General features: G+C 41.0%; 1 protein-coding gene and 1 long non-coding RNA gene across 11 annotated transcripts in view; one reads left to right on the top strand and one right to left on the bottom strand.

Annotated features, from left to right (window-relative positions):
* EFCC1 (EF-hand and coiled-coil domain containing 1) overlaps nucleotides 1–8,032 on the top strand; it is a 63,249-nt gene extending 55,217 nt beyond the window's left edge. For 3 of the 8 annotated variants that reach the window (XM_081850586.1, XM_081850589.1, XM_081850590.1), the window contains 3 exons: nucleotides 3,816–3,886; nucleotides 5,506–5,554; nucleotides 6,956–7,064. In XM_081850586.1, the coding sequence (XP_081706712.1) occupies nucleotides 3,816–3,886; nucleotides 5,506–5,518 (84 nt within the window). In that variant the 3' untranslated portion in view covers nucleotides 5,519–5,554; nucleotides 6,956–7,064. Of the gene's footprint in view, nucleotides 1–3,815; nucleotides 3,887–5,505; nucleotides 5,555–6,955 lie in introns of all 8 variants that reach the window. The other 5 variants (XM_081850584.1, XM_081850585.1, XM_081850587.1 and 2 more) reach the window with 2 other exon arrangements.
* LOC309335526 overlaps nucleotides 1–22,389 on the bottom strand; it is a 50,490-nt gene extending 28,101 nt beyond the window's left edge. Inside the window, exons 1-7 of one of the 3 annotated variants that reach the window (XR_014153557.1) lie at nucleotides 22,260–22,389; nucleotides 21,109–21,316; nucleotides 18,458–18,549; nucleotides 17,467–17,729; nucleotides 13,062–13,177; nucleotides 11,517–11,812; nucleotides 11,306–11,412 (exon numbers count right to left, since the gene is read on the bottom strand). This is a non-coding gene — a long non-coding RNA (uncharacterized lncRNA). Of the gene's footprint in view, nucleotides 1–11,305; nucleotides 11,413–11,516; nucleotides 11,813–13,061; nucleotides 13,178–17,466; nucleotides 17,730–18,457; nucleotides 18,550–21,108; nucleotides 21,665–22,259 lie in introns of those variants that run through there. The other 2 variants (XR_014153558.1, XR_014153559.1) reach the window with 2 other exon arrangements.
* Between the last annotated feature and the right edge of the window lie 556 nt (nucleotides 22,390–22,945).

Genomic DNA, 22,945 nt, shown 5'->3' with positions numbered 1-22,945 from the left:
AACATCCGAAGAGGGGAGGAACTTCTCATTGCCTTTGAACCACAGGGTTGTAGAGCTGGAAGGAATCACAAGGGTCCAACCCCCTGCAATACAGGAATATTTTGTCAGTGTGGGGCTCAAACCTACGACTCTGAGATTAAGAGTTTCGTGCTTTGCCAACTGAGCTATCCCTGGCCCAAGTTATTATGTGATTTAGATGGAAGGAGCAATAGACAGGGAAGGAATTCTAAATCTTCTACCCCTGCTCTCCCTTCCTCCCATCATTGTTCTCCCACCCACTGCAAGCACATAAGGATGAGTGCAGGGAAGAAGAAGCAGTTGAAGGGGGATTGCACACCCCTTTGATACCTTGCACGGAAATCAGCATTGTGAGAATCCCAACTTCTCCAACCCTGATTTTTTAGAAAGCAGTAATAGTGGTGGCAGCTTCATCATTAGCACAACCATGGAAATGCTAGACCTGATCCAGCATCAGTGCTGTACAAACATGCAGAAAAAGGATGGTTACAAGATGAGAAAGTCTGCTCACTTTCCTATTTTATTCTTCTACATGTCTATATTAAAAGGTGGGTAATTGGCTTGATCAGGTTGTAAGCAGCTACCATTATAGTTAATGTTATTCCTAAAGATTTTTTTTTAAAGAGAGAGAGAGATATTGATTTATGTGCTAGACAGAAGCTATGCATATCATTTTTTTTTAAGTGTTTTAAAGAATAATGGAAATATCTACACAAGCAAGGAAGGGAGCCTTCCCAAAAGGTTATATGAATGCTCATGTGAATACATGAATTATGATATACTTGGGGGTAGGGGTAGGAAATCAATAAAACTTTAAAAAAATTATCCAGGCAGGCAAGTGAGTGGGTGATCTTATGGGATAATCTGTGCTTGGGATAATTTGCATGTAGAAGGTCCCAGATTCAATCCCAGGCAGTTTTGACCAATGTACACATTTTGCAAGCTATTTTACCTAATGTAGCACAGTTGGTATGTTAGTTGCACTACTACATTCATTATTATGCACACTTACTTGCAATGTTTGTATTTTTTATAAGCATTGGTTGGAGATCTGTGTCACAAAATATGGAATTTTGAAGGATGATTGTGTTTCAGTTCTCATAATTGTTTCAGGAAGTGGAAATATAACAGATACGCCTCTAAATTCAAGCTGAATTGAACTTCTCCCCATCCCTTCTCTGTGCACAATTGTTCCATCTGGCAGGCTGAAATTGCTTGTGCTGACAGAACAGTAGACACAGCATGGCATGGATTTCCTCCTTTAGTGGAACGGAAGACACATGTATTTCCCTGAAAGCATCCTAGGGCATTTAGTGATTAGATGATTTTAGTTTCACCTGTTAGCACATCAAACATATAACAAGCTGTACAAATATTATATATACAACAAGACGTTAAGGGCAGATCATTTTAAAAAGTTGCTTTCCTTGATTCGTAGGACTGGAGTCATGGTGACTGTGAGAAGCAAGGTCTTTCAAAACCATTTCAACAAAGCAAATGGACCTGCTCTGGATCTGCATCTGGAGTTCACTCCTCTTGCTTTTAAATGCATGCAAAGCTGTTACTTATTGTGAATGTGATTGACTTGATGATTGCTTTATCATGCTTGAAATATGCCTCCGTGCTTCTGGAGGCTCTCCAGAGTAAGTGTAGCTTTTTTCTATTATGTTAACTCACTGCCCGGCTCGGCCGAGCCTTCATATCCTGAGTGTGGCAGTGCTTGCTCTTTGGATCAATAACAATCCCACAAAGGATATGCTATTAAAGCGCCATGACTGATTATGATTGGCAGAAAGCATTGCTGCGTTCTGTGTCAGGATTCTGTGACATGTCCCTCATTGACCGGCAGTCTCACTGAAAGTCATCTCGGCTTAGCAGACGATCCATCAAGCAGTGTGTCACACCACTCTGAGAACAGTGTCATGAGTCCTGTATGCTGTCATATATTGTAGCTCAAGATGGTGATAAGATCTGTCAATGAATAGGGTGAATTACAGCACCCTGGGGGAAATGCACAGAATGCCCCCACATTGTTAGGGTCTTGGGAATCGGTAAGGCTTTTGTTCTCTCACATGAAACTGAATGGCACTCTTGTAAGCCTGAGGGAGAACAGTTTCATTTCTTGCTTTCACTGATGGCTAGGAATATTTGAAGATGAGGGGGGCTGGGGGGTTTCTAGACACCAAAGCTGCCTTCGAGAGGACTTCTGCATCCTGAAAAATTCCTCACTCTCATGATGTCCAGTCCTTGCTTCTGCGCCTCTGAGTATCTATTGCTGCCTATGACTCATGTATTTCTGCTTTTCACTCCTCTGTTATCTCGGTGCCAGCCAAAATACAGTGGTACCTCGGGTTACAGACACTTCAGGTTACAGACGCTTCAGGTTACAGACTCCGCTAACCCAGAAATAGTACCTTGGGTTAAGAACTTTGCTTCAGGATGAGAACAGAAATTGTGCAGCGGCGGCAGTCGGAGGCCCCATTAGCTAAAGTGGTGCTTCAGGTTAAGAACAGTTTCAGATTAAGAACGGACCTCCAGAACAAATTACGTTCTTAACCCGAGGTACCACTGTAATACAGTTTGATCACATATGGATAAACTATGTTCAGATATCCATTGTTTCCATCCACCTGTCCCGAGAGACAATGGAAGAGTATGCCATCAGGGGTAAAGTCAAACTGTTGGAGAGTTACGGTGCCTGCTGTGGCTGTAGAGACCAAATGGGAGAGACATGTTTTATTGCAAGTGGGACAGATGAAGGTGTCTGGTTTCACTGTTACAGATGCACCATGGCGTTTCTTCTCTCTGCACTGCTCTCAGCTGTCATTTCTCCTCTGGGCACTGCTGTGGATACACAACCTGACTGTCTGTCTCCAGGCACTCCAGTTGTCTGCAAGGGATACCCACACAGTGGGGCTGATGTTCCAGCCTTCATGTCACATTTGCAGACATCTTTGTAATGCAGAGTTGGTCTGCCACGAGGCCTGGTACCTGAAGCCAGCTCCCCATAGAGCATGTCCTTGGGGATCCTGCTATCTTCCATTCTGTGTACATAACCAAGTCAGCATAGATGTCGCTGAGACACAAGTGCAAACATGCTGGGAATGTGGGCTTGGGAGAGCACGTCTTTGTTTGAGACTCTGTTCTGCCCTGTAGTGCCCCCAAAACAGGTAGCAGGTTGACATGAGAGGCCTCCTTATATATACTTTACAAGTTTTACAAGTGATGTGGTAGGCTAAACCCTCATGTGCACAAAACTCATGAGCTGGGGCCATATGTGAACTGGACTCACTTATTCCATTGCAAATTGATATGCTATCCACTTATACATTTGCTTAAACTGCCATTAGTATTATGCCATTAGCCCACAATCACTTTGAATGCTTTCTTTATTCCATATCCTCTGCTTGCATTTTTGTTGTGTACAACCATGTACCCAGGTGTGTCCATGCATCATTGCATAGGTACTACCCTCTGAAACTGCACTCTAGAATTTATCTCTTGGTCAAAACATGACAAAGAATAAAAGAATGCCAAAAATAAATCATGTTTCAGCCAGTTTATAGTTAGCAGTCTTTAGCTTTTTGTAAGGAAAAGGCACAGTATCTTTTAAATCAACAAAATAATGAATATGAGGTGGGGGTTTTTTGGTTAGATATAGTATTGAGTTTCCTTTTTAGTTTAGGGAGACCAAGTTTCCTTTTTTGTTTAGGGATTACTAATGTGCTTTCTCTTTAGAAGTGTGCATATAAGCCTCTGTTGAAGCTAAATGTTCCCTAATATTTTGTGTTTTGAAGAACATATCTAAGCGCGCCTTGGGGAAAATCTTACTGAGCACTTTGGAATCCTGCTGTGACCCAGAACATGGTAAGCAAGTAAAGCCATGCACGGAGAGCCTTGCCATTCGGTGTCACTGTCCATAGAGAGGCCACCTAGAGCAGCAATTTGGACGGGAACATGCTTTTGCTATTGCAGTGGATGGAAGAGACTTTTCATTCCAGCACTGCCTGGTACATTCTTTTGTTACCCAGAAATGGCTAGGGAAGGTATGGGGAACCTGTAGCCATCTGGATGTTGTTGGACTCACAACTCCCATCATACCTAGCCAACATGGCCAATGGCCAGAAATGGTGGGAGTTGGGAGTACAAGAATATCAAAAGGACCGTAATTTCCCCATCCCTGAGATAAAGAGAAGATGTTACACTCTTGAGAGTCAGGGATAGGTCCAGTTAAGGAAATTCATCTAAGCACCTGCTGATAAGCAAGGTTTTCTATGAGCTCAGGCATTGGTCAAAGGATAGAACTCATAAAGACCCCTATGACTGTTCTCTGATAGTTGGGCAAGAGAAAAGGTGAGATGGGTGAGCAGCTATTAGGGCTGTAGGAAGGCAAATGAGGTAGCAACCCTGGTAGAGAAGGCACCACTTCCTGTTTTTGTTTAGAGGGGTCAGCATGTCTAATTGCTGTCCTGACATAAAGCAAGTTGCAGGGGAGATGCTTTTTGTCATTTGACACTTTTGGTGAGAAATAAATAAAATCTTAATTTCACCATTGCTGTGCTTTGAGAGACGGGGAATTGTTACTTGAAGACATCTATTAAATCGAAGGTCTTCCCATCTTTGAAATTACATGGAAATGGAAACATAACTAGATTCTGCCATTAGCATGAACTTTGTGCATAACTGGAGACACCTCCCTCTCACTCAGTCTTTTTATCATTGACTGTAAGCTTTGCCCAAATGCATATTCAACCTATTCCTTTTCATTGGGGTTGTACAGATATGTGAGAAAATAGAACACACCCTCTAGGCTAATTTTTCTTCACTGCATAAAAGTTTCTTTCCTCCCTACAGTGTAACAAAAGAGAATATAGCGGAAAGTAGCATCCTTTAGTGAAGGAAGTGGGTCAGATCTTCTCTGTAATAACCTTTCATGTTCATATGCAAAGCCTAAATCTGCTGAGTCCTCTCCTCAGGCGGTAGCCCCTCTGTGCATAAGCTGTTGTTACGAGAACCTTTATGACCTGATGGATTTTATTTGATTACTTGGTTTCTAATTGCAAAGTTTTTGCACTGACCTCCTTGAGAGGGACCTGGCATGTTGCACACGGACAGTCTGCAGGGAAAGGCAGAGCTTTTCATAGAGCAAAATGGGTTGAAGAATGGATGAAAATATATGAGATAACGATTCAAAATTTAGTCTGAATGATCTAAATGCAAGTAATGGGAGGGAATTAATGCATACAGAAGGTTTTTATTGTTTGTCATTATCTCTTTGTCTCCAGCAGGGATTCCTTGTCCCTCAGTGCTAGGCATCTGGATATTTGAACCCTTCAATACGAGTCCTTCAATAAATGGCAAATAAACTAAGTTTGTGCCAAAATCCCCTCCCTAAAAATATCCTGCCCCCTACAAAAGTGAGGCCTGGTTTTCTGTTGTTTTCTTGAGGGAGTGGCATGGAAGAGAAATTTCTTTGACTTTTTTAAGAGACTTAAGCTGAGAAGACGCTATGGGAAGTGTTCAACATGATCCTAAGGTGAATGTTAGGCCAAGCATTTCCCCAGGCAGAATGACCACCCTCCTCCCCCTCCTGTGTGCTGTTCTAGGGGTTCTTCCATCCTGCCCCATTTAGGCAATTTAGGGGGCCTGCAGGGGGAAGAGAACAGGGAAAGGCCCACTGCACAAGTGGAAGTCCCTTTGCAGGGCTTATGCTGATGGGGCTCCTTAGTTAAATCCTGCCCCGTACCATTAAAGCACATTCAGAACACATTTTACACTCAAAGAATTCTGGGCACTGTTGCTGGGAATCGTAACATTGGCCCTGTCTGCACTATACATTTCAATCTGTATCATACCACTTTAAACAGACATGGCTTCCCCCAAAGACTGTGGGGACTGTGGTTTGTTAAGTCTGCTGAGAAGTGTCAGGAGACCCCTATACACCTCACAGAGCTACAATCTTTGGAGCTGTCTAACGATCAATCCACATTCCCAGGGAAATCTGGGAATTGTAGCTTTGTGAGGAGCATGTGTGCACCTTGAACTTCTTGGAGGTCTGCTGCTTTTGTCAACAGTCCCGTGTGGAGCTTACAGTGCAGTTCCCTCCTTACTTCCCATTTCTTCCCTTACTTCCCTCTCCTCCCCGCTTCTTTCCCCAACAAATAGAATTCTCTGCATCACAAATGAAAAGAAACTCAACCCACAAGCATTCTATTTTAAGTCTGCCTCATTTGCAACATCAACCTTCTTTGTACTCACTACTGCACAAATTGCATCCCGAAATCTTCGTGCGCAGCATCTGCAGGACATCGCTGGCATTAAAATTCCAGCCCATATTTCCCCCCATTTTATCTGGACTTACCTGTTCCATGGAAAACTAGATAAGCTATTAAAAAAAAACCCATGTTGCCAGTGACTGGGTTGCAAAATCTGATTAACCCATTTGCAATATTCAGCACCTGACTGGAAGCACCCACAATCAAACGTTACCAGGTGGATTTGGTTAGCAATTTTCTCTCATTGTAGTGAGAACTCAACTTTGATTTAGGCATGAGATTAATTTTACAGCCCAAAGGCTTTATCTGTGGCTATTTATTTGTGACTACAGCTTCAGGGGGTTTAGCCTTACAGCACACTGCCAACATACAGAGACAGATACATTTCAAAACTCATCTTTGTGTGTTCAAGGATGTGGATTAACTGACCACAGTGTGTGAAGCAGAAGGAGCAACCAAGATAACTGAAGATTGCTCCACTCTGCTTCACTTTGATATGAACAAGAATGTGTTCACAATGCAGTCCTTCAAAAAGTCTGCATCAAATTTTGGCAATTATGCCTATGTTTTGTAAGAAAGGACATGTTATTGATATTCATACTGCTTCGTCTTCGTTTTGTTAACCTTCCAATTCACTATTTGCATTTCTTTCTGTTTTAAAGGAAAACCACATATCATTGAAGTCTTAGATACTCTCTACCATGAACTGACTGCCTGTGAACTCATTCAAAGCAAACCGCATGAGAAAACTCCAGGTCACCAATCCTTGGCTAACTCTTTGGTTATCTCCTGTTGAGCAACAGTGCCACCCACAATGCATTGTGACTGTTACCACCCAGAGGGCTTAAAAGCTACAACACCAAAGCACAAAGTTCTCCACAATCTAGAAATGTGTAAAAGCTGGAAGAATAAAAGACAATTGAAGATATGAAGAGCCATTACAGAGCCCATGCACTGTCAGCAGTGACTTGCAGTGGGTCTTGAACACATCTCTGGGGTCTGTGGCCTGTGTCCTTCTCAGACCATGAGCCCTGCTCCACAGGAAATTCCAGAAATTCAAATTTGAGGCCTTATCTGTATACAACCTGTGTTCTGCCACTTGTTCATTCTCTCACTTTGAATTGTGAAATTGGGTATGATACTTCTGGGAAGTTCTGTAATCTCTCATCTAATTTCTAAGCAAGCCTTATCCAGGAGACAGCTCCTTGCTCCCAAGGATAAGTGGCACCTAAAGCCTTCATGTTATTGGTACCAGAAATATTCTGATCCGTTGTATTAAAATTATCCTGTTACTAACCCTGTAGAGCTTTAGCTTCCTGGTTATAATAAGAGAGATTAATGTTATCTGCTACATTTCAGTAGTTTGTCTTCCCTGGAGCATCTAACAGGTGTGTGTGTCAGGGAACCTTCGTAATGTACAAAGGGAAAATGAGTGTATAATGAAAACACACCAAGGTCTCTTAAACGAGGTAGCTATTGGTTGCTATCACTACCTATAGTCATGAGGGACTATGTGTCCTGCAAAGGGCATACATTTGTATGGTGTCAGTATGCATGCTTGTAAACACAGACCTTATTTAATTCTTATACTTATGTCTGCATTTCTGTCCAGCCAGATACTTTATTTAAAATGGTAGCCACTCTACAAATGTAGTTTTGCTTTGATAGTAGCTTTTTCACTACTGTCGTATTGCAAATTTTAGATTGCTATATTAAATGCTACCTTTATCCTTTTGAAATGATGGCAGTGAATCTTTTTTTAAAAAAACATTGTTTTTTTTCTATATTACATCACAATGCAAATATACCAAAGCCATCACCGCATCCTCCCCATCCCCACATAGATTTATCATTTAAATCATCAATCAAACACAGTATTCTTTTGTCCCTCCCCCCGCTTCATCTTTTATATCTTATACATTGCACTCTATTGTTTTGCAATTTGCATTCTGCAAAATTCAAATTGTAATACAATAAAATAAAACAAAACACCAGGAAGTTATAAATATACAATTAAAACCCACAATGAGTATTTAATGTGCACATAGCGTGGTCCAGCTAATGAAACATACAAACCACTGGTGGCCCAGGAACCACAGTTTGGGAACTCCTGATCTAAACTGTTGGCTGTACTGGTTTGATCCATGTTCAGTTATGCCTTTGTAGTAACTAAATTGTTAGTACATGACCTTGGTCTACATCCAGTGCACCTGATTGGGAAATTGCTTTCCATAGCAGGTGCTGCTATACCACACCAAGAACAGATTCTCTCCTGCGTGCATATCACTCAGGAACACACTTGATGCTTTTGAAGCTGAATGCTTGAACCAACTCCACTGAAAATGGTTGCGTCTTGGGCGCTTCCTCCAGCGCCACAGTCCAGAATTGTTGGAATCCCTGCAAAAGTTTCAGCCAAGTCGTTGAAACAATGCATGGACCTAAATGCAGCCATTCTTCAAAGTTTTCTGAATTTTGCAATGAAGTTCTCCAGTCAAGTGATGTGTACAAATATACACAGACCAGGGCAGATGAGCATAAAAATGTACATTGTAGTGAAAATAACATACAAAAATGCATTTTATTGTGGGAAATTGATTTGCAAACTGATATGGAAATGTGAAAAACTGAACTTCAGACTGGAAAAAATTAGAAGCCAAAAACAATGGATGTGCCCATCCCTATTCTTACCCCATTGTTCTTGAGCAAAGAAGAAATAAAAGTCAGGATGTCTTATCTTATTTATGAAATAATGTGCAATTTTAAATAGGCACTTTCCCAGTCCTTAATGGAATAAGATTTTGGATTTGGCTGCAATAGACAATTCAGGATGCAGAAGAACATCTAATTCAAAATTAAGCCAAAGTTTCCCTGGGGGAAATAGTCACAGACTCATTTTGAATGTGATTTTTTTCATAAATTAGTGATGTTTGGTTTTCACACCACAGAGCAATTACTGTATAAAATACATCCTCAGCTACAAAATAGTATGCAAAGCTATGCCATGTGCTGACAATACTATGAGGTTGGTATGCAGATAGCAAAAGCAAGGTCATGGTCTGAATATATTTTCACTATTGTTCCTGTAACTGATGCATGTATAAACAGAGTGATATTTTGCTCAGTTGTGCATAGATAACATAGACAACACAGAAAGCCTCAAGAGAAGAAGTCATTACGGAAACAAGGGAACTGGATCTCTCACAAAAGAGAAATATAAGTGTGTGCAACCAAATTAAGAGACCATATGTTTCCCTTCCTGCTCCATGATAATTGAAGACCAGACAGTTCCCATACTAGAAGCAGCGGAGAAGATAAGAGAGAACAGCAAAATGCAGCATGCAGCCCACGGAATCTGAATGCCACATCATCTTATATGCTCTGAGAGCGACCCACCATGCATTCCAGATGCAAGCCACCATTAATATACGATTCCTATATAAGCCTCACTGGAAAAAAACCAGAGGTGTATTCTACTGCCTATGCTTTTCATAAAGAAGCAGAGAGGAGAAATAATAGCAGGGAAATACATGACATACCTGACAAGGTATATTGTCCCAAAGGATGGCTGTGCCCTCAGGTCATTTACATGTGGATTCTGGGTGTATTTTTGCTTCCCTTCGGTATATCCACTACATTAAGCAGTCATTTCTCCTAATGAGAAGCTGGGGAGCTATGTAACCCAGATGCCCTATAGCCCAGACAAAACACCAATTACGGTGTAACCAGAGAAAGGAAAAAAACTGTCACTGAACACAGGTGGTTGCTGCTGTGAAGAGCAGAGTAATGAGCAGGCGCTGAGAGAAGATTCTGCTAATAAATTATACTGGAATAAGCTTGATGCAGGAAGCAACAAGAGTCTGTTCTTGTGGAGCCAATCGCGAAGGGCCAAACTAGATGTGATGGGGATCAATGAACAGGATATTCCACATTTTCCCCCAAAAGTGTTAAGAGCAGCTGTGAGGAAAGGGTGATTTGAGCAGGGCCAAAGCACTGGCAGAAGCAGGGGCGAACCCTTTTTCGCCACGCATGCCATTTCGTCATTGGAAAGAACACATTTTCCTTAAGGCGGTTCAAGCTGCCCACTCTTACCAAAACACACAGGTCATCAATCACGCAGGTGCCTGCAGGGTTTGCCCTGTGAGGTAAACAGCACAGAGCATAGGAGAAAATATTAGCTGCTCCCTCCGGCACCACCACACTGTATGAGGCCTCCCGTGCAGCTGCTTTAAAAACAGTTTCACAGTTTTTCCCATGCCATGTCCTGTTCGGCTCTGTACTGTGAGGCTTTTCATTGTGACGACAAAAATAGAGCATACTTGGGCACTTTCACATCCTACATTTGAAGCACTGTGATACCACACTGAACAGGCATGGCTCCCCACAAAGAATTTGCCAAGGGTGCTGAGAGTCACTAGGTGACCTCATTCTATTCACAGAGCTCCAATTTCCAATCCCTCTTTATAAGCAACTTTTGGAATTGCACCTCCATGAGAGGATTGGGGGTCTCCTAACAACACCCAGCCCCCTTAACAAACAACAGCTCCCATAGTTCTTTGTGGGGGAGCCATGGTTCTTTAAAGCTGTTTCCACAGTGCTTTGAACATACATTGTGAGATAGTCTAGAGGGTTTTACTGAACATGTCCAAGATGTAACAACCATACTGAAAAATAGAAAGCAAAATATTCTACATGGAATAATAGGTATATTTTATAATAGGTATCTTCCTTTTTCTGAAGTAAGTTGCCCACAAAATTGCTTTTTACTGCCCACAAACACTAGCTGTCTCTAACTGACTGTTAGAGGTAAATAAGAGACTTAAGAGATTCCTCCCATACCACCATTATGTATTCATTCTCATTTGAGTTGGAAGGAAGAATCAGAATTTATACCTGAAGTATATGCACTCCATGTAATCCCAAAATGTCCAGTAGTTCTCCCCAACCCCCCATAGCCGATTTAAGGGAAGCACAGGGCACTGCATAGGAATGATAGATTTCCAAAATATCCCTACCTTCCCATTCCTCTGATAGATTCTTTCCTCCAGGAAACCGTCACTGTTGGATACCACCCTTAGTCATTAAGGTGCTTCAAGACTTTCTTGTTATTTAGTCCTTGTCACTGCAAAGAAATTTGTAATGGAATGACTAATGAGTTTCCAAAATGGAAATGCATCTTTACACAGGAAAGTCACAGCACATTAATTAAATAGATTAGACATATACCTTGATCTGTGCCTTTTAGCAATGTGACTTCAGAAAGGAATTAACTTAAACTATATTGATAAGGTGCTGTGAAATCCAAATTGGTTTCCGGCATGACAAGAGGTGTTTGCACTTAGTTCGTTGTTAAAATTTCTTTCCCCATCGATATGAAGTGGTGTGACTGCTGCATCCAAGCATCAACATATTCTGCAACTGGATTGTTTCTCCAGAGGTTTTTCCAGTTTGTGTCATTATGGAGTGGGGGGCTTTATCTGAGTTCAGACTTTAAAAATGCTGATCTTCTATTTGTGGCCACTCTGGAAGAGGAGAATGGACATTAGAGCATTTTTTCACACAACACTAAGCCATTGTTGCTATGCATGTGCAAAGTCAGGAGATCAGGTTTAAATGTTTTTTTAACCTTTTTAAAAAACAAAAACAAAACACCATTTGATTTTAAAATCAATAAATGAAGGTAGATTTAGAATCATCTTTCAACCTTCCTCTGTATTTGTTTCACTTGTGAGCAGGTGCATTGCTTTGGAAGCACTTTTAGTGCTCCACCCACTATGTTTGGAGTTGGTTCTATACATTTAAATGTTACGATTAACCTCCACATTTTAATCTCAATTGTATGAAAGTATGGAGGGGAAACCTTTTCATCTGCAGTATCCCTCTCCCCATCTCCACTGAACCTCACAACTGAGAGAAGGACTCCTCTCTACTCATGAAACTGACACAGTAAATCAGTTTCTCAGATGATTCCTATCATTTCCCCAGATGCTGGAATAACTTTGCGTATCCATCCTTTCCCCCAGTTACAGCTGCTGCTCCATGGAGAACAAATGGGGAGGAAGCACCCTCACAGGGAATTTATGGACCAGCAGTTCCTAAGGGGTTCCCTAGAGCTCAGCACCCTTAACAAACTAAAGTTCCCAGGATTCTTGGGGGGAAGCACTTTAAATGTATGGTGTGGATGTGACCTATGACCCTATCAAGTCAAAATATATGAACAACAACAACAACAACAACGAGAAGCCCACCTAAGCACACCATACTCTTGCTTACCCTCATTAATCTGCTTCCACTTGCCTCCCAATCCCTTATTTTTTAATACTCATATCTGGTAATTCTTCCTGAATTCCTTTTCCTGATTGTTCTCTCATAACCTCTTGCACATTGAATTATGCAGAATTTTAGGCTATGAAGGTGGCAATAGTTCAACATAACTAATAATCTTTGCAGGATTGCATGGGGGGATCCTTTTTTATTCCCCCTCCCCTATTTTTCCAATTTCAGAGTAATCATCCTTCCAACGAACATTGTGAAAAAGCCTTGCTTTTGAGGGTAAGCATGGGAATGAAATGACTCAGCTAGACAGCTGGCGGCCTGCTCTTCTGCTTATTACTTCAATCACAATACTCTGTTATTTTGGGCTCCTACCCTCTGCACGTCAAGTCAACCTGCTGTCTTGGATTGCCAGCTCGCCCTAGCGCACATTTAGACCTTAATATAAATGTACATGCATGAGAGACCCATTGACATAATGGCTGTTAGCTCACTTACGGCTGGTGCTTTTGTCATTGACTTCAAAAGTATTAGCCTTGCAGGTAAAGACTGGCACCGATAAGGACATCTCAGGTGCATGTTAATTATCCACTCCATCTGGCACCAGAAACTGCCTGCAAGTGCAAAAATAAAGACCATTTCCTGAAGCAAGAGAGTGACTTTGTATCACAGACACATTCTATTTTAAAAAGAATGATGTGGAGAAATACCTCATTTCGGAGGTTAAGTACTAGCTGTGCTATAACTGTCACAATAAGTCATGTATTATATTTCTTACTTATGGGGATGGCTGTTGAACCAAGGAATGAGCAAATCATCACTTGTGTTTGAAGCCGTGACATAGCAGCCTGCATCTTGGCAGGATCATCTGTGGCAGTGATGGGAAACCTCTAGCTGTCCAGTGGGACTACAGCTCCCATAATCTCCGAGCATTGGCCACATGGACTGTAGTTGATAGAATTTAAAGTCAACCTCCAGATGGCCCAAGGTGGGTGGCCTTGATCTCTTATGACCTTGAGTCACCTAAGCTCTACATTTCCTTGAGTTCTCAGATCATGACTATAAACCACCAGCATTTGTTTTCCATTACATGGAGAAACCCTATTTTGCTTAGTAAGTAATGACCATCGCTTCTGAAAAGTTAGGGACACTTAAAGTTCAGTCCTGCATATGCTTACTCAGAAATAAGTTCCACTTTTGTTCCATTTCCAAATAAGTGCAGAGAGCAGGACAGTTTTAGCCTTCAAGTAAACAGTCTTGCTTAATATCCTTAATATGCATATAGAAAGAGCAAAAAATGTATTTTATATCTACTTAGATGTAATTTTGGAATGCATGTTGGCTACATGACCTCAACTTTTGGAATGTGCTTGTTTTTAAAAGCCTCTGTTTGGGGTCAACCTACATGTAACGCTTAGCCTTGTGGAGCTTCTGACATTTTCTGTTTATACCAACTTAATCTGTGAAAACAGCTGAGGTGAAGACTGGCATTGGAACGGCATTCTGAATGTTGGAGAATTCGGGACAGACGAAAGGAAGTACCATATTTTTTGCTCTATAAGATACACCAGACCTAAGGCGCACCTAGTTTTTGGAAGAGGAAAACAAGAGGGGGGAAAATCTGAATCGCAGAAGCCAGGACAGCAAACGGGATCACTGCGCTGCCCTAGCTTATGGGATAGCAGTGTGCAGCCTCTCCTAGGCAAGGGAAGCCTTCATCCCCTGCCCGGGAGAGGCTGTGCGGCTAAGCCAGAAACCAGGACAGCCAGCGGGACTGCAGCGCTGCGATCCCACTGGCTGTCCTGGCTTCTGGCTTAGCCTGTCCCCTGCAATGGGAGCCAGTGGGTACTTCTTTAATGTTGTGCAGAATTGAATTCTGACACAAGAGGCAGGGATGGCCATCAACTTGGATGGCTTTAAAAGAGGATTTGGCAAATTAATGGAAGTAAAGGCTATCAGCTGCAATGATGGCTATCCTCTGGCTCCATGGTTGGAGGGATACCAGTTACTGAAAAACACTGGAGGACAGAGTCGTCTTGTGCTCAGGTCCTGCTTGCTGGCTTCCCTTAGGCATCTGGTTGGCCACTGTGTGAAAAGGATGCTCAACTAGATGAGCATGCTCTTCTTATGTTCCTTCCCTTTCTTTCTGCTAAAAATTGCATCCCCAGCTGCATTTCCTCCTACAGGTCTTTCCCCCTGTAATAAGAAGAGCAGCTTTAGGGGTATTTTAACAGAAGAAAAGTACTAGGGGTGGGGGGAGGTTTAAGAAAGCTCATTCTCTTTGTGGTTCCACACAGGCCTTCCACTTTAGACTGTGGTCTCATGGTTACATTTTTTTAATAGAAAAAGAGAGAAGGCAGGGGAAAGCCTGGAGAAGACAAGCATCAGGTACAGTTTGGCTCTAAGCTACAAACAAATATGCCATAGCAACTTGTAATCCATGTCTTCTAAGAAAATATGTGAATTTAGAAACAGGAGACTTGGTTTAAATCAACAATTACAACTGGCATTTGCTTCCTTTGTGATTTAAATAAAATCAATCCATCCTCTGTGTTGATCCATCATGCAATGTGTTTAAATTATGGAAATTATTTTGCAAGTGCACATTTTGATTTCATCGTTTGTGGGGAGGGAGGAAGCATTATTTTACAATAGAATTCCTTTGCAAATCCACATGACAATAAGACTCCCAGGATGTGTAAGTGACAAATCATATTACCACACAAAAGACTATCTTTAAGAAGAGTAATTTCATGGAGGTTTATTTTTTTTTAAATAATATTTATTACTTTTAAAGCTTACAAAAAAGAAAAAGAAGAACGAAGACAAAAGAACAAAAAAGAACAAAAAAGAGAAAAAACAATACAATACAAAACACAACCTTAACACATTAAACTAACACAATAAACTAAACCAAACCAAACAAAGACAATTTAAAAACATACATCATACCTTTTCCATATTCTATCTTTCATTCCCTTGTATCATTTACCTCCTCTCACCTCCCTCTTTGTATTCCACTTCCATTAATTGTTTCAGCAATTCCTTTCCATCTTTCTCTATTTTCTATCATATAAATGTCTTAACATATTTTTAATCTTATTTCCATTAAAATTAGTATACTTATTTAAGCTTAACTCCTTATAGCATTTCAGCTAAAGCCATAAAATTTCCTTCCATTTTTCTATCACTCATTAATTTTACAATATTTATATATATAGACTTTAAATTTCCAATCTTCTTCCACCATCTCCTCTCCCCAGTCTTGGACTCTGCCAGCCACTTCCATCAACTCCATACAGTCCATCAACCTGGAGATCTTATGTCCGAGGCTCTTAACTCTTTTCCATGTCCCTTCTGCCGGTCTTCTTCATATTCTTTGATGCTAAAGAGCAGATCTCGGGGAAACTCCAATCCAACGATACTTTTATTCCTTCTCGACAGGTCAGCCAGATTTCCATAATTAAAGCTAGGATCCATAAAGTATTTCAGGGCATGTTTCAAAATTCCTCCAAATCCAAAGGCCCCCAGAACTCCAATCTCCTCCTGACCCAGGTCCATATTCCAAAAGTCAGTTAATCCCTGCATAGAGGGATCTTTCCAACTTTCCTTTTCTAGTCCAGGCCAGGCTCCGATCTTCAAAATCTGACTTTTTCTAGTCTCAATCATAAAGGGCCTCAACTTGTAGTCCTCAATTTGCCTCTGTAAGGCTAAGGCTCCCCCTTGTGTTACTTTAGGTTCGACAACAGCAACTTTCTCCTTCTCCTTTTCAGCAATTTGTCCTGTTGAAATAGATTCCTGTGCCAAATCCTGAATAATTTCTGTATTGGTGCTCACTTTTGGTTCCAAAATGTCAATTTTAGTAGTCATAGCATCCATCTTTTTATGAAGCTGTTCCAACAGGTGGCTTATCTTAGAAAATGCAGTCCATAAGGCTTCTCCTGTCAACATTCTTGAATATCCAAGGTCAATCTCTAGTTCTCACAGTTCTTATCAAGCAGCTGGAGATTTCCCAGCTCCACTCTTGTAACAGTTTCAAAAGCTCCCTCTAGAGGGGAACAGTCTCCACTTGTATCAATCTTTTCCAACACAGATCAAAAAGTAAAGATAGTTTCAATTTTCAGATACTTTTCCTCCCTTTTAAACGCAGAAGCGGACAATGGAAACAATATATTTCTCTTATTTAACTGACTGTCAACATCCATTCTCTTCACTGTCAATGAACTCTCCCGAAACGTCAATCACTGGGAGCCCGTTCCCAGGTTCAGAGCAGTGGTAATTTAATTTTAATCACTCTCTCCTGCAGGATACACAGTCCAAGATTTCCCCCCTCTTCTCCTGCTTCCAAGGGGGGGGGTCTAATAATTTCAATCGATGGAAGTTTAATCCTTTACATAAGGCTTTCCAAGACCTTAACTTGTAAGCTCTTTGCTTCAGTCTATTTACAAAACGGGAAGGCGGACTTCCTGTTTTGAACCTTCCCCGTTCGATGCCAAATTAAGATATTTAAAGATCCAATTTCCCTTTTTACTCACGGGTTGTTATTTAAAATCCAATTGTCCACAAGAAAAAGTCAGAGCTCTCCGGCAACAGCAATGCGGCTTCACTCCGTGAAAGAAGCGGTCGATTCAAAGCACTGCGCCGCTCACCCCACGTCGCTCCGGATCCCCAAAACAGGGTTTTCCCGCGAGTAGGGGAGGCGCAAAAGGTACCAGCCGAATCCCAGGTTCACAAGCTTCTTCCGCCTGTGATTTCAATGGGTCTCCGCCTTCGCCGTGGCGGTTCAGACCCAACTTTCCACGGAGAAAGTTCCTCCCGATCGGAGGAGCTCCGCCATTGCCGGGGGCACCAACCCGGAAGTCCCAATTTCATGGAGGTTTAATACATAACCCTTAATTTTTACCTTGGCATACTTGTTGAAAAAGCTACCCATAACTCTGCATAATGCCAGATTATTACAAGTGGAGTCTTAGCATGAAATTTAATTGAGCACCACTTTTCTTTCTGAAGCATTTGGATTTACAACGATGGCTTCTGTACATTTACGGCTCCAATCTTATCCATCTCCAGCATGGTTATCTTTCTTCATTTTATGTGTAGGGCAGCATGGTGTGTGTGAGGCCAAAAGAACAAATCTCTGTTTCTGGATGCAATTAATTCTTGTGCCTTTTGAAAGAAACATAGAAAAGACTGACGTGGATGAAAGGAAAAGCAAACAACAGCCTCCCCTCCCCCAGCTCCACCCAAGAAAATTAGACAATTGGGGTGGGTGGGGAAGAAGCATCAAAGAAGATAGTGCAGATCAAAAGTATGAAAGGAGGAAAAACAAGCCCAGATGCAGACAGAGAATAGATGCTGAAGACAACTTAAAAATATATCTGAAGCACAAAAGGAGTTTTTTCCCCCCAAGTGAGGAATGAAAAATAAATGAATAGAAAACTATATCCCCTCTAGTAAAAACAATTTCAAAAACCTGAATAATTAGTATAGGTGGCAATGGCATATAAGGTTAAACTACAGGCATATAATCAATGCAGCATTTTAAGACCCCTCTGAAACCCCTTGCTGAAGGTTTTTGTTCTATGCTGCATTTTGTTTCGCTTTTACCATATTTTGTAAGCCTCACTGTGTTACTATGTAAAAAAAGGGAGGAATACAAATAAAATAATAAGATTAATTTGATTTTGAGGATAAGCAGCAGGTGGGAAAAGATCTGAGGTGATAGAATGGCTTGTAGTACTTCAAAGACTAAATGGATAGGACCAAATTTTAAATGCTGTCCTATATAAAAGCTTGATGCAAGAACAGAACAGCCTGAACTTATGAAATAAAAAATTGATAAACTCTTAACTTGAAGTGGTTGTTATGTGGGAAAATATTGAAAAATACCACACCCCACCTCCTGAGTGACACTGGTTTTCTGGATCCATTTCAAACCGGCTTTTGGTACAGAAACAGATTTGGTCATCTGAATGGATAACCTATACTGGCAGAAGAATGGGGACAAGTGCAATGCCGCTATTCTTCTGGACTTCTTGGCAGCTTTGATACTGTTGACTGTGCTATTCTTTTGGTTTGTCTGAATAAGGTAGGAATTGAGATTGGGTACAATGTCCTTCAGTGATTCCCATCTGAATGTCCAATTCAGGAAGGTGGCACTAGGGGACTCCTTCTTGCCCCACGGTGGTTGGCAGGCTTGTGTTTTCTTCCCCATTCTGTTGAAACCACTGTGAGGTCATCCAGGGACTCCTGCTAACCTAAAAACTTCAGCTTTTAAAAATTTTCATATTTTGAAAATTAATAAGTAAAACAGGAACATTATGGAAACTTCTGTCATGTTCAAAATACATAATCTAAACAGTAGTTTTCCATTAGAAAAAAGGGGAAATGGAGAAAGAACCCTGGGGCAAACTCCAGCTATCATAGCTGGCACTTAAACATAACCAGTCAAGTTAGAAATCAAATTCACAGCATGCTCAGTTTACTCCCTGCTAGCATGGAGAAAAGCTGTCTCTTTGTCTCAAGAAATTCACTACGGAATGGGAAAGTTGTCAGGCTGTGTAGACAAATGACTATTTAAATAGCTAACAAAACAAGGAGACAACTCTGTGAAACCTGTCAAGCACAAACCCACCACAGATAGCTATTTTATTTTCAAAGTTTTCCCCCCCCCCGCCCTTTCTAATAGCCCAAGAGATCAACAAACCTCACACATTTTAAATTAACAGGATTTTAATTTCACATTATACAAGCTGTTTCATACATTTCACACTTTCCATTTCAGAAGGGGAATAGTCTCATTTGAAAAGATGGTAATTTGCATTTTAGAAAATATTAATCAGAACCATCAATTAAAGGGACTGTTTTCAAAAGGAACTATAGCAATGGATGCACTGATTCTAGGGAAACTGAAATTAAAGCTCACGCCGCAGAAGCATGGCCAATACTCAGGGATGATGGGAGTTGTAGTTCAAGGGCATCTGAAAGGCCACAGGTTCCCCATCCCTGCTGCATAACAAAATAACGAGAAGGATGTTTGAACTGCTCTCGAGGAGGAGGAAGAGCACATGCTCCAAACAGTTCCATTGGTAAGTCCCTTCCAGAGTTGCCATTTTTCAACCAGGCAAATTATGGAAACTCCATATATTAGTTGCACTGAGGGAGCAAAATCCAACTAGGGTCTCAGTTGCTTAAGTGAAAAATGATAATGTCTCTGGAAATCTAGTCACAGTAGTTTAATAGTGACTTCCAGGGCTGCAGAACAGGCCAAGAATGTCTACTAGTTATTTGGACCTGAGACACTGTACCCTTTCCTAGACAAAAAAGGATACAGCTACAGTTGTTCATACCTCAGTGAGGTCCAGGTTAGACTATAATAAAAAGCTCTGTGTAGAACTGTCTTTGAAAAGTGTTTGCATATTACAACCAGGAATTCAAAGAATTCAAAATAGGAATGGGGAACCTTTTTTTTTTCCCCCAAGCTCAAGGATGCATTTCTCCTTGTGTTACATCAGGGGTCAGCAAACCTTTTCAGGAGGGGGCCAGACTATATTGGGGGGGGGGGGAATGAATGAATTCTTATTCCCCACAAATAACCGAGAGATGCATTTTAAATAAAGGACACATTCTACTCATGTAAAAGCACGATGATTCCCGGACCATCTGCAGGCTGGATTTAGAAGGCGATGGGGCCGGATCCGGCCCCTGGGCCTTACATTATGTGTTACATTATGGAGGCCACTTGTTAATGGTGCGTAGAATGGAAGGATTTGTCCATTTGGTTTTCTCAATTTCTCATTTCCTCAGTCTTAAATTGAGTTCTCCACATTATTTAGCAATTGGCAGATTAAGTAGAACAAAACATTTCATGTAAAATTCATCAACATTTTAGTGCAAGTTTTCCCAATAAACATATTTTATATGCCATTTTAACTAATATCCACAGTTTTGAAAGCAATTTCCCCAAATATAATGTATTTTTGAATGTTAATTTTCATCAATATCTTCATGGGGGGGGGCACTTTGGTTGGATAACTGCATTGCAAAATTCAGAGAAGTGTAAATTTCAAAGAGAGCAGAGTTTTTGTTTGCATGTTGTTATGGAAAGTGCAAAGCTGATAGATTCAGCTTTAAATGTGTACTGAATTTATCCTCCATCCCTAGAAGAGCCAGAAGCAAAAGTGGGCAAGGCAATAAATGCAACTCTTACTGGTGGTCCTCAACAATAAATGAAAAATAAAATTATGGAACTCCCTTCCTATGGAAATTCACCTTGCTGACATTCAGGTGTCATTTTTAGAAAACTCTCTTCCAGAGGCCTTTTGCAGTTTAGGAAAGCCTTGCCATTGCTAGTAGTCATTTTATGCTTTATGATTATTATAGCCCTTTCCTGTCTCAGGGCACTGGATTAGTAGCAGCTCTCAACTGTTGCAAAGCAGTCCTTAAGGTTGGTCAGGTTTGATGGCACAAGATCTGTGTACTTCAACATCAGCACAGAAAAAGGCACTACAAAACATCTCTTACACAGCCATGTTCCAAAGCTTACCATCACAGTTTGCAGAAGAGTGCCCTCCATTCCAATGACTTTTTCCCTTTCTGAATATGAAGACACTTTTTGTGCATGACTCAAACGATGTAACTGTTTGGGTCAACGGAAGGTTTTAGCAAGTATAATGAAGCATTGGATGGAGGCAGCTATACTTACGACAGAAAGGAAAACACAGCTGGAGATGCTTTTTCGTAGCTGACATAACCTAAGAATAAATAGATCTGGCTGAGCCATGAATTTGCGTCATAAAATCAGAGTGAAAGAGACCACTCAGCTGAATAATAACATATTCAATAGCATATGAGAGGAGCCGTTTCAAACAAAAAAAATAGTTTTTATCACATAGCTTCTTTCCTTCTCCTTTTTCTCCTCCGTGTGCTTCAGCACAATTAACTCTCCAAGACGAGGAGACATATATTTTTGGCATTCTGACTAAATTTTTATGAATGCTAAGCTACTGCAGGCACGTGACGCAGAAATCCCTTGTCTAAAATTCAAACATTTACAACTCGTAAGACTAGGAGCAGATTTGAGAAGGGGGCCTGACTACAGAATGTTGCAGTGGGGTGAGGAACCTGAGGCCCAGGGACCCCAGTTCTCTTCATGTGGCCCTTGGGAATCCACCCAGGTCAAAGCCACAGTGACTTTCCTCTAATGATTTTACTTGGCTGGAATTTTTCCTTGAACTGTCACAATTCCATTTGCTTGCTTGGGTGAACAGTGGTGCATGTCTGGCCCAGAAGATTATTCACAAGGGAATACAAAACGGTGAGGTATGAGGAAGTCGGGGAAACTAGGTTCTGAAAATAAGGTTTGAAATTATACTTGTTGTTTTATGTTTGTATTTGTATGTTTCTATTGAAAAATTTAATAAATATTATTTTTTTTTTAAAAAAGGAATGTGGTCGAGGGGCTAAAAGAGGGTTCCCACCCCTACCAGGAGACTTCGTCTCGAGGGTTTCTCCCAGCTAGCCAGGCATAAATGCCGCCCTCCATTTTCCTTTCCTGACAGTCAACATTCTGTGGCTGCTGAGCATGCTCAGTCCTCACTGGGCTATTTTTGTTTAAAGGAAGAATTACCCACTAAGGATTTTATTGTTAGTATTGTACTTCTGCAAACCTCGAGGTTCTCCTGAGGAGACGGATGCCTGTCTCTTGTTCCATTTCTGCCAGGAACCAGCATCTGAGTTTGCTCTGTTTGAAGGAATTATATCTGCAGCCTCACATCCGTGGTCCTAACTTGGGCATCTTGATAGTGTTCCTCCTCTATATGAGCTCTGGGCTAAGAAGAAAAGAACAAATGTGAATTGCATTTCAAACGCTTTGCTAATATGAAATTGCCTAAGCACAGCAATAATAAGATATTTCACTCTACAAAATCCACTGTCTCTAAAGGAGGTTTATATAAGTAATTGGAAGAGATATATAATTACTTCACGCTTGAAGGGCAAACTGAGGCGGAAGTCATTTTGTTTAAATGCTTTGCATCCTAGGAAGTAGATTGCACATATTAAAAATTACTGATTTTTGAGAAGTTGGATTTTACTTCTGCAGCTTGAAGACTGAGGAAATGTCTACATAAATCGTGATACTGATGGATAGGAATATCCAAATAGGGATTCAGTGACTTTTAAGAACTTTAGAGGAGCCCTACTGGATCTGGCCAAAAGCCCATCTAATCCAGAATCCTGTTCACACAGTGACTGACCAGATGCCTATGAGAAGTCAAAAATCTGGACCTGAGTACAGTAATACTTTTCTCACTTGTGATTATAAGCAACTAATATTCCATTATTCTACTATGTTATTATTAAGTTACATAGCATAGAGCATT

Source organism: Podarcis erhardii (genome assembly GCF_964252035.2).
Source record: "Podarcis erhardii genome assembly, chromosome: 2".
Classification (NCBI taxonomy): Eukaryota; Metazoa; Chordata; class Lepidosauria; order Squamata; family Lacertidae; genus Podarcis; species Podarcis erhardii.
The sequence above is the reverse complement of the archived record's forward strand: the minus strand, read 5'-3'. Positions and strand labels throughout refer to the sequence as shown.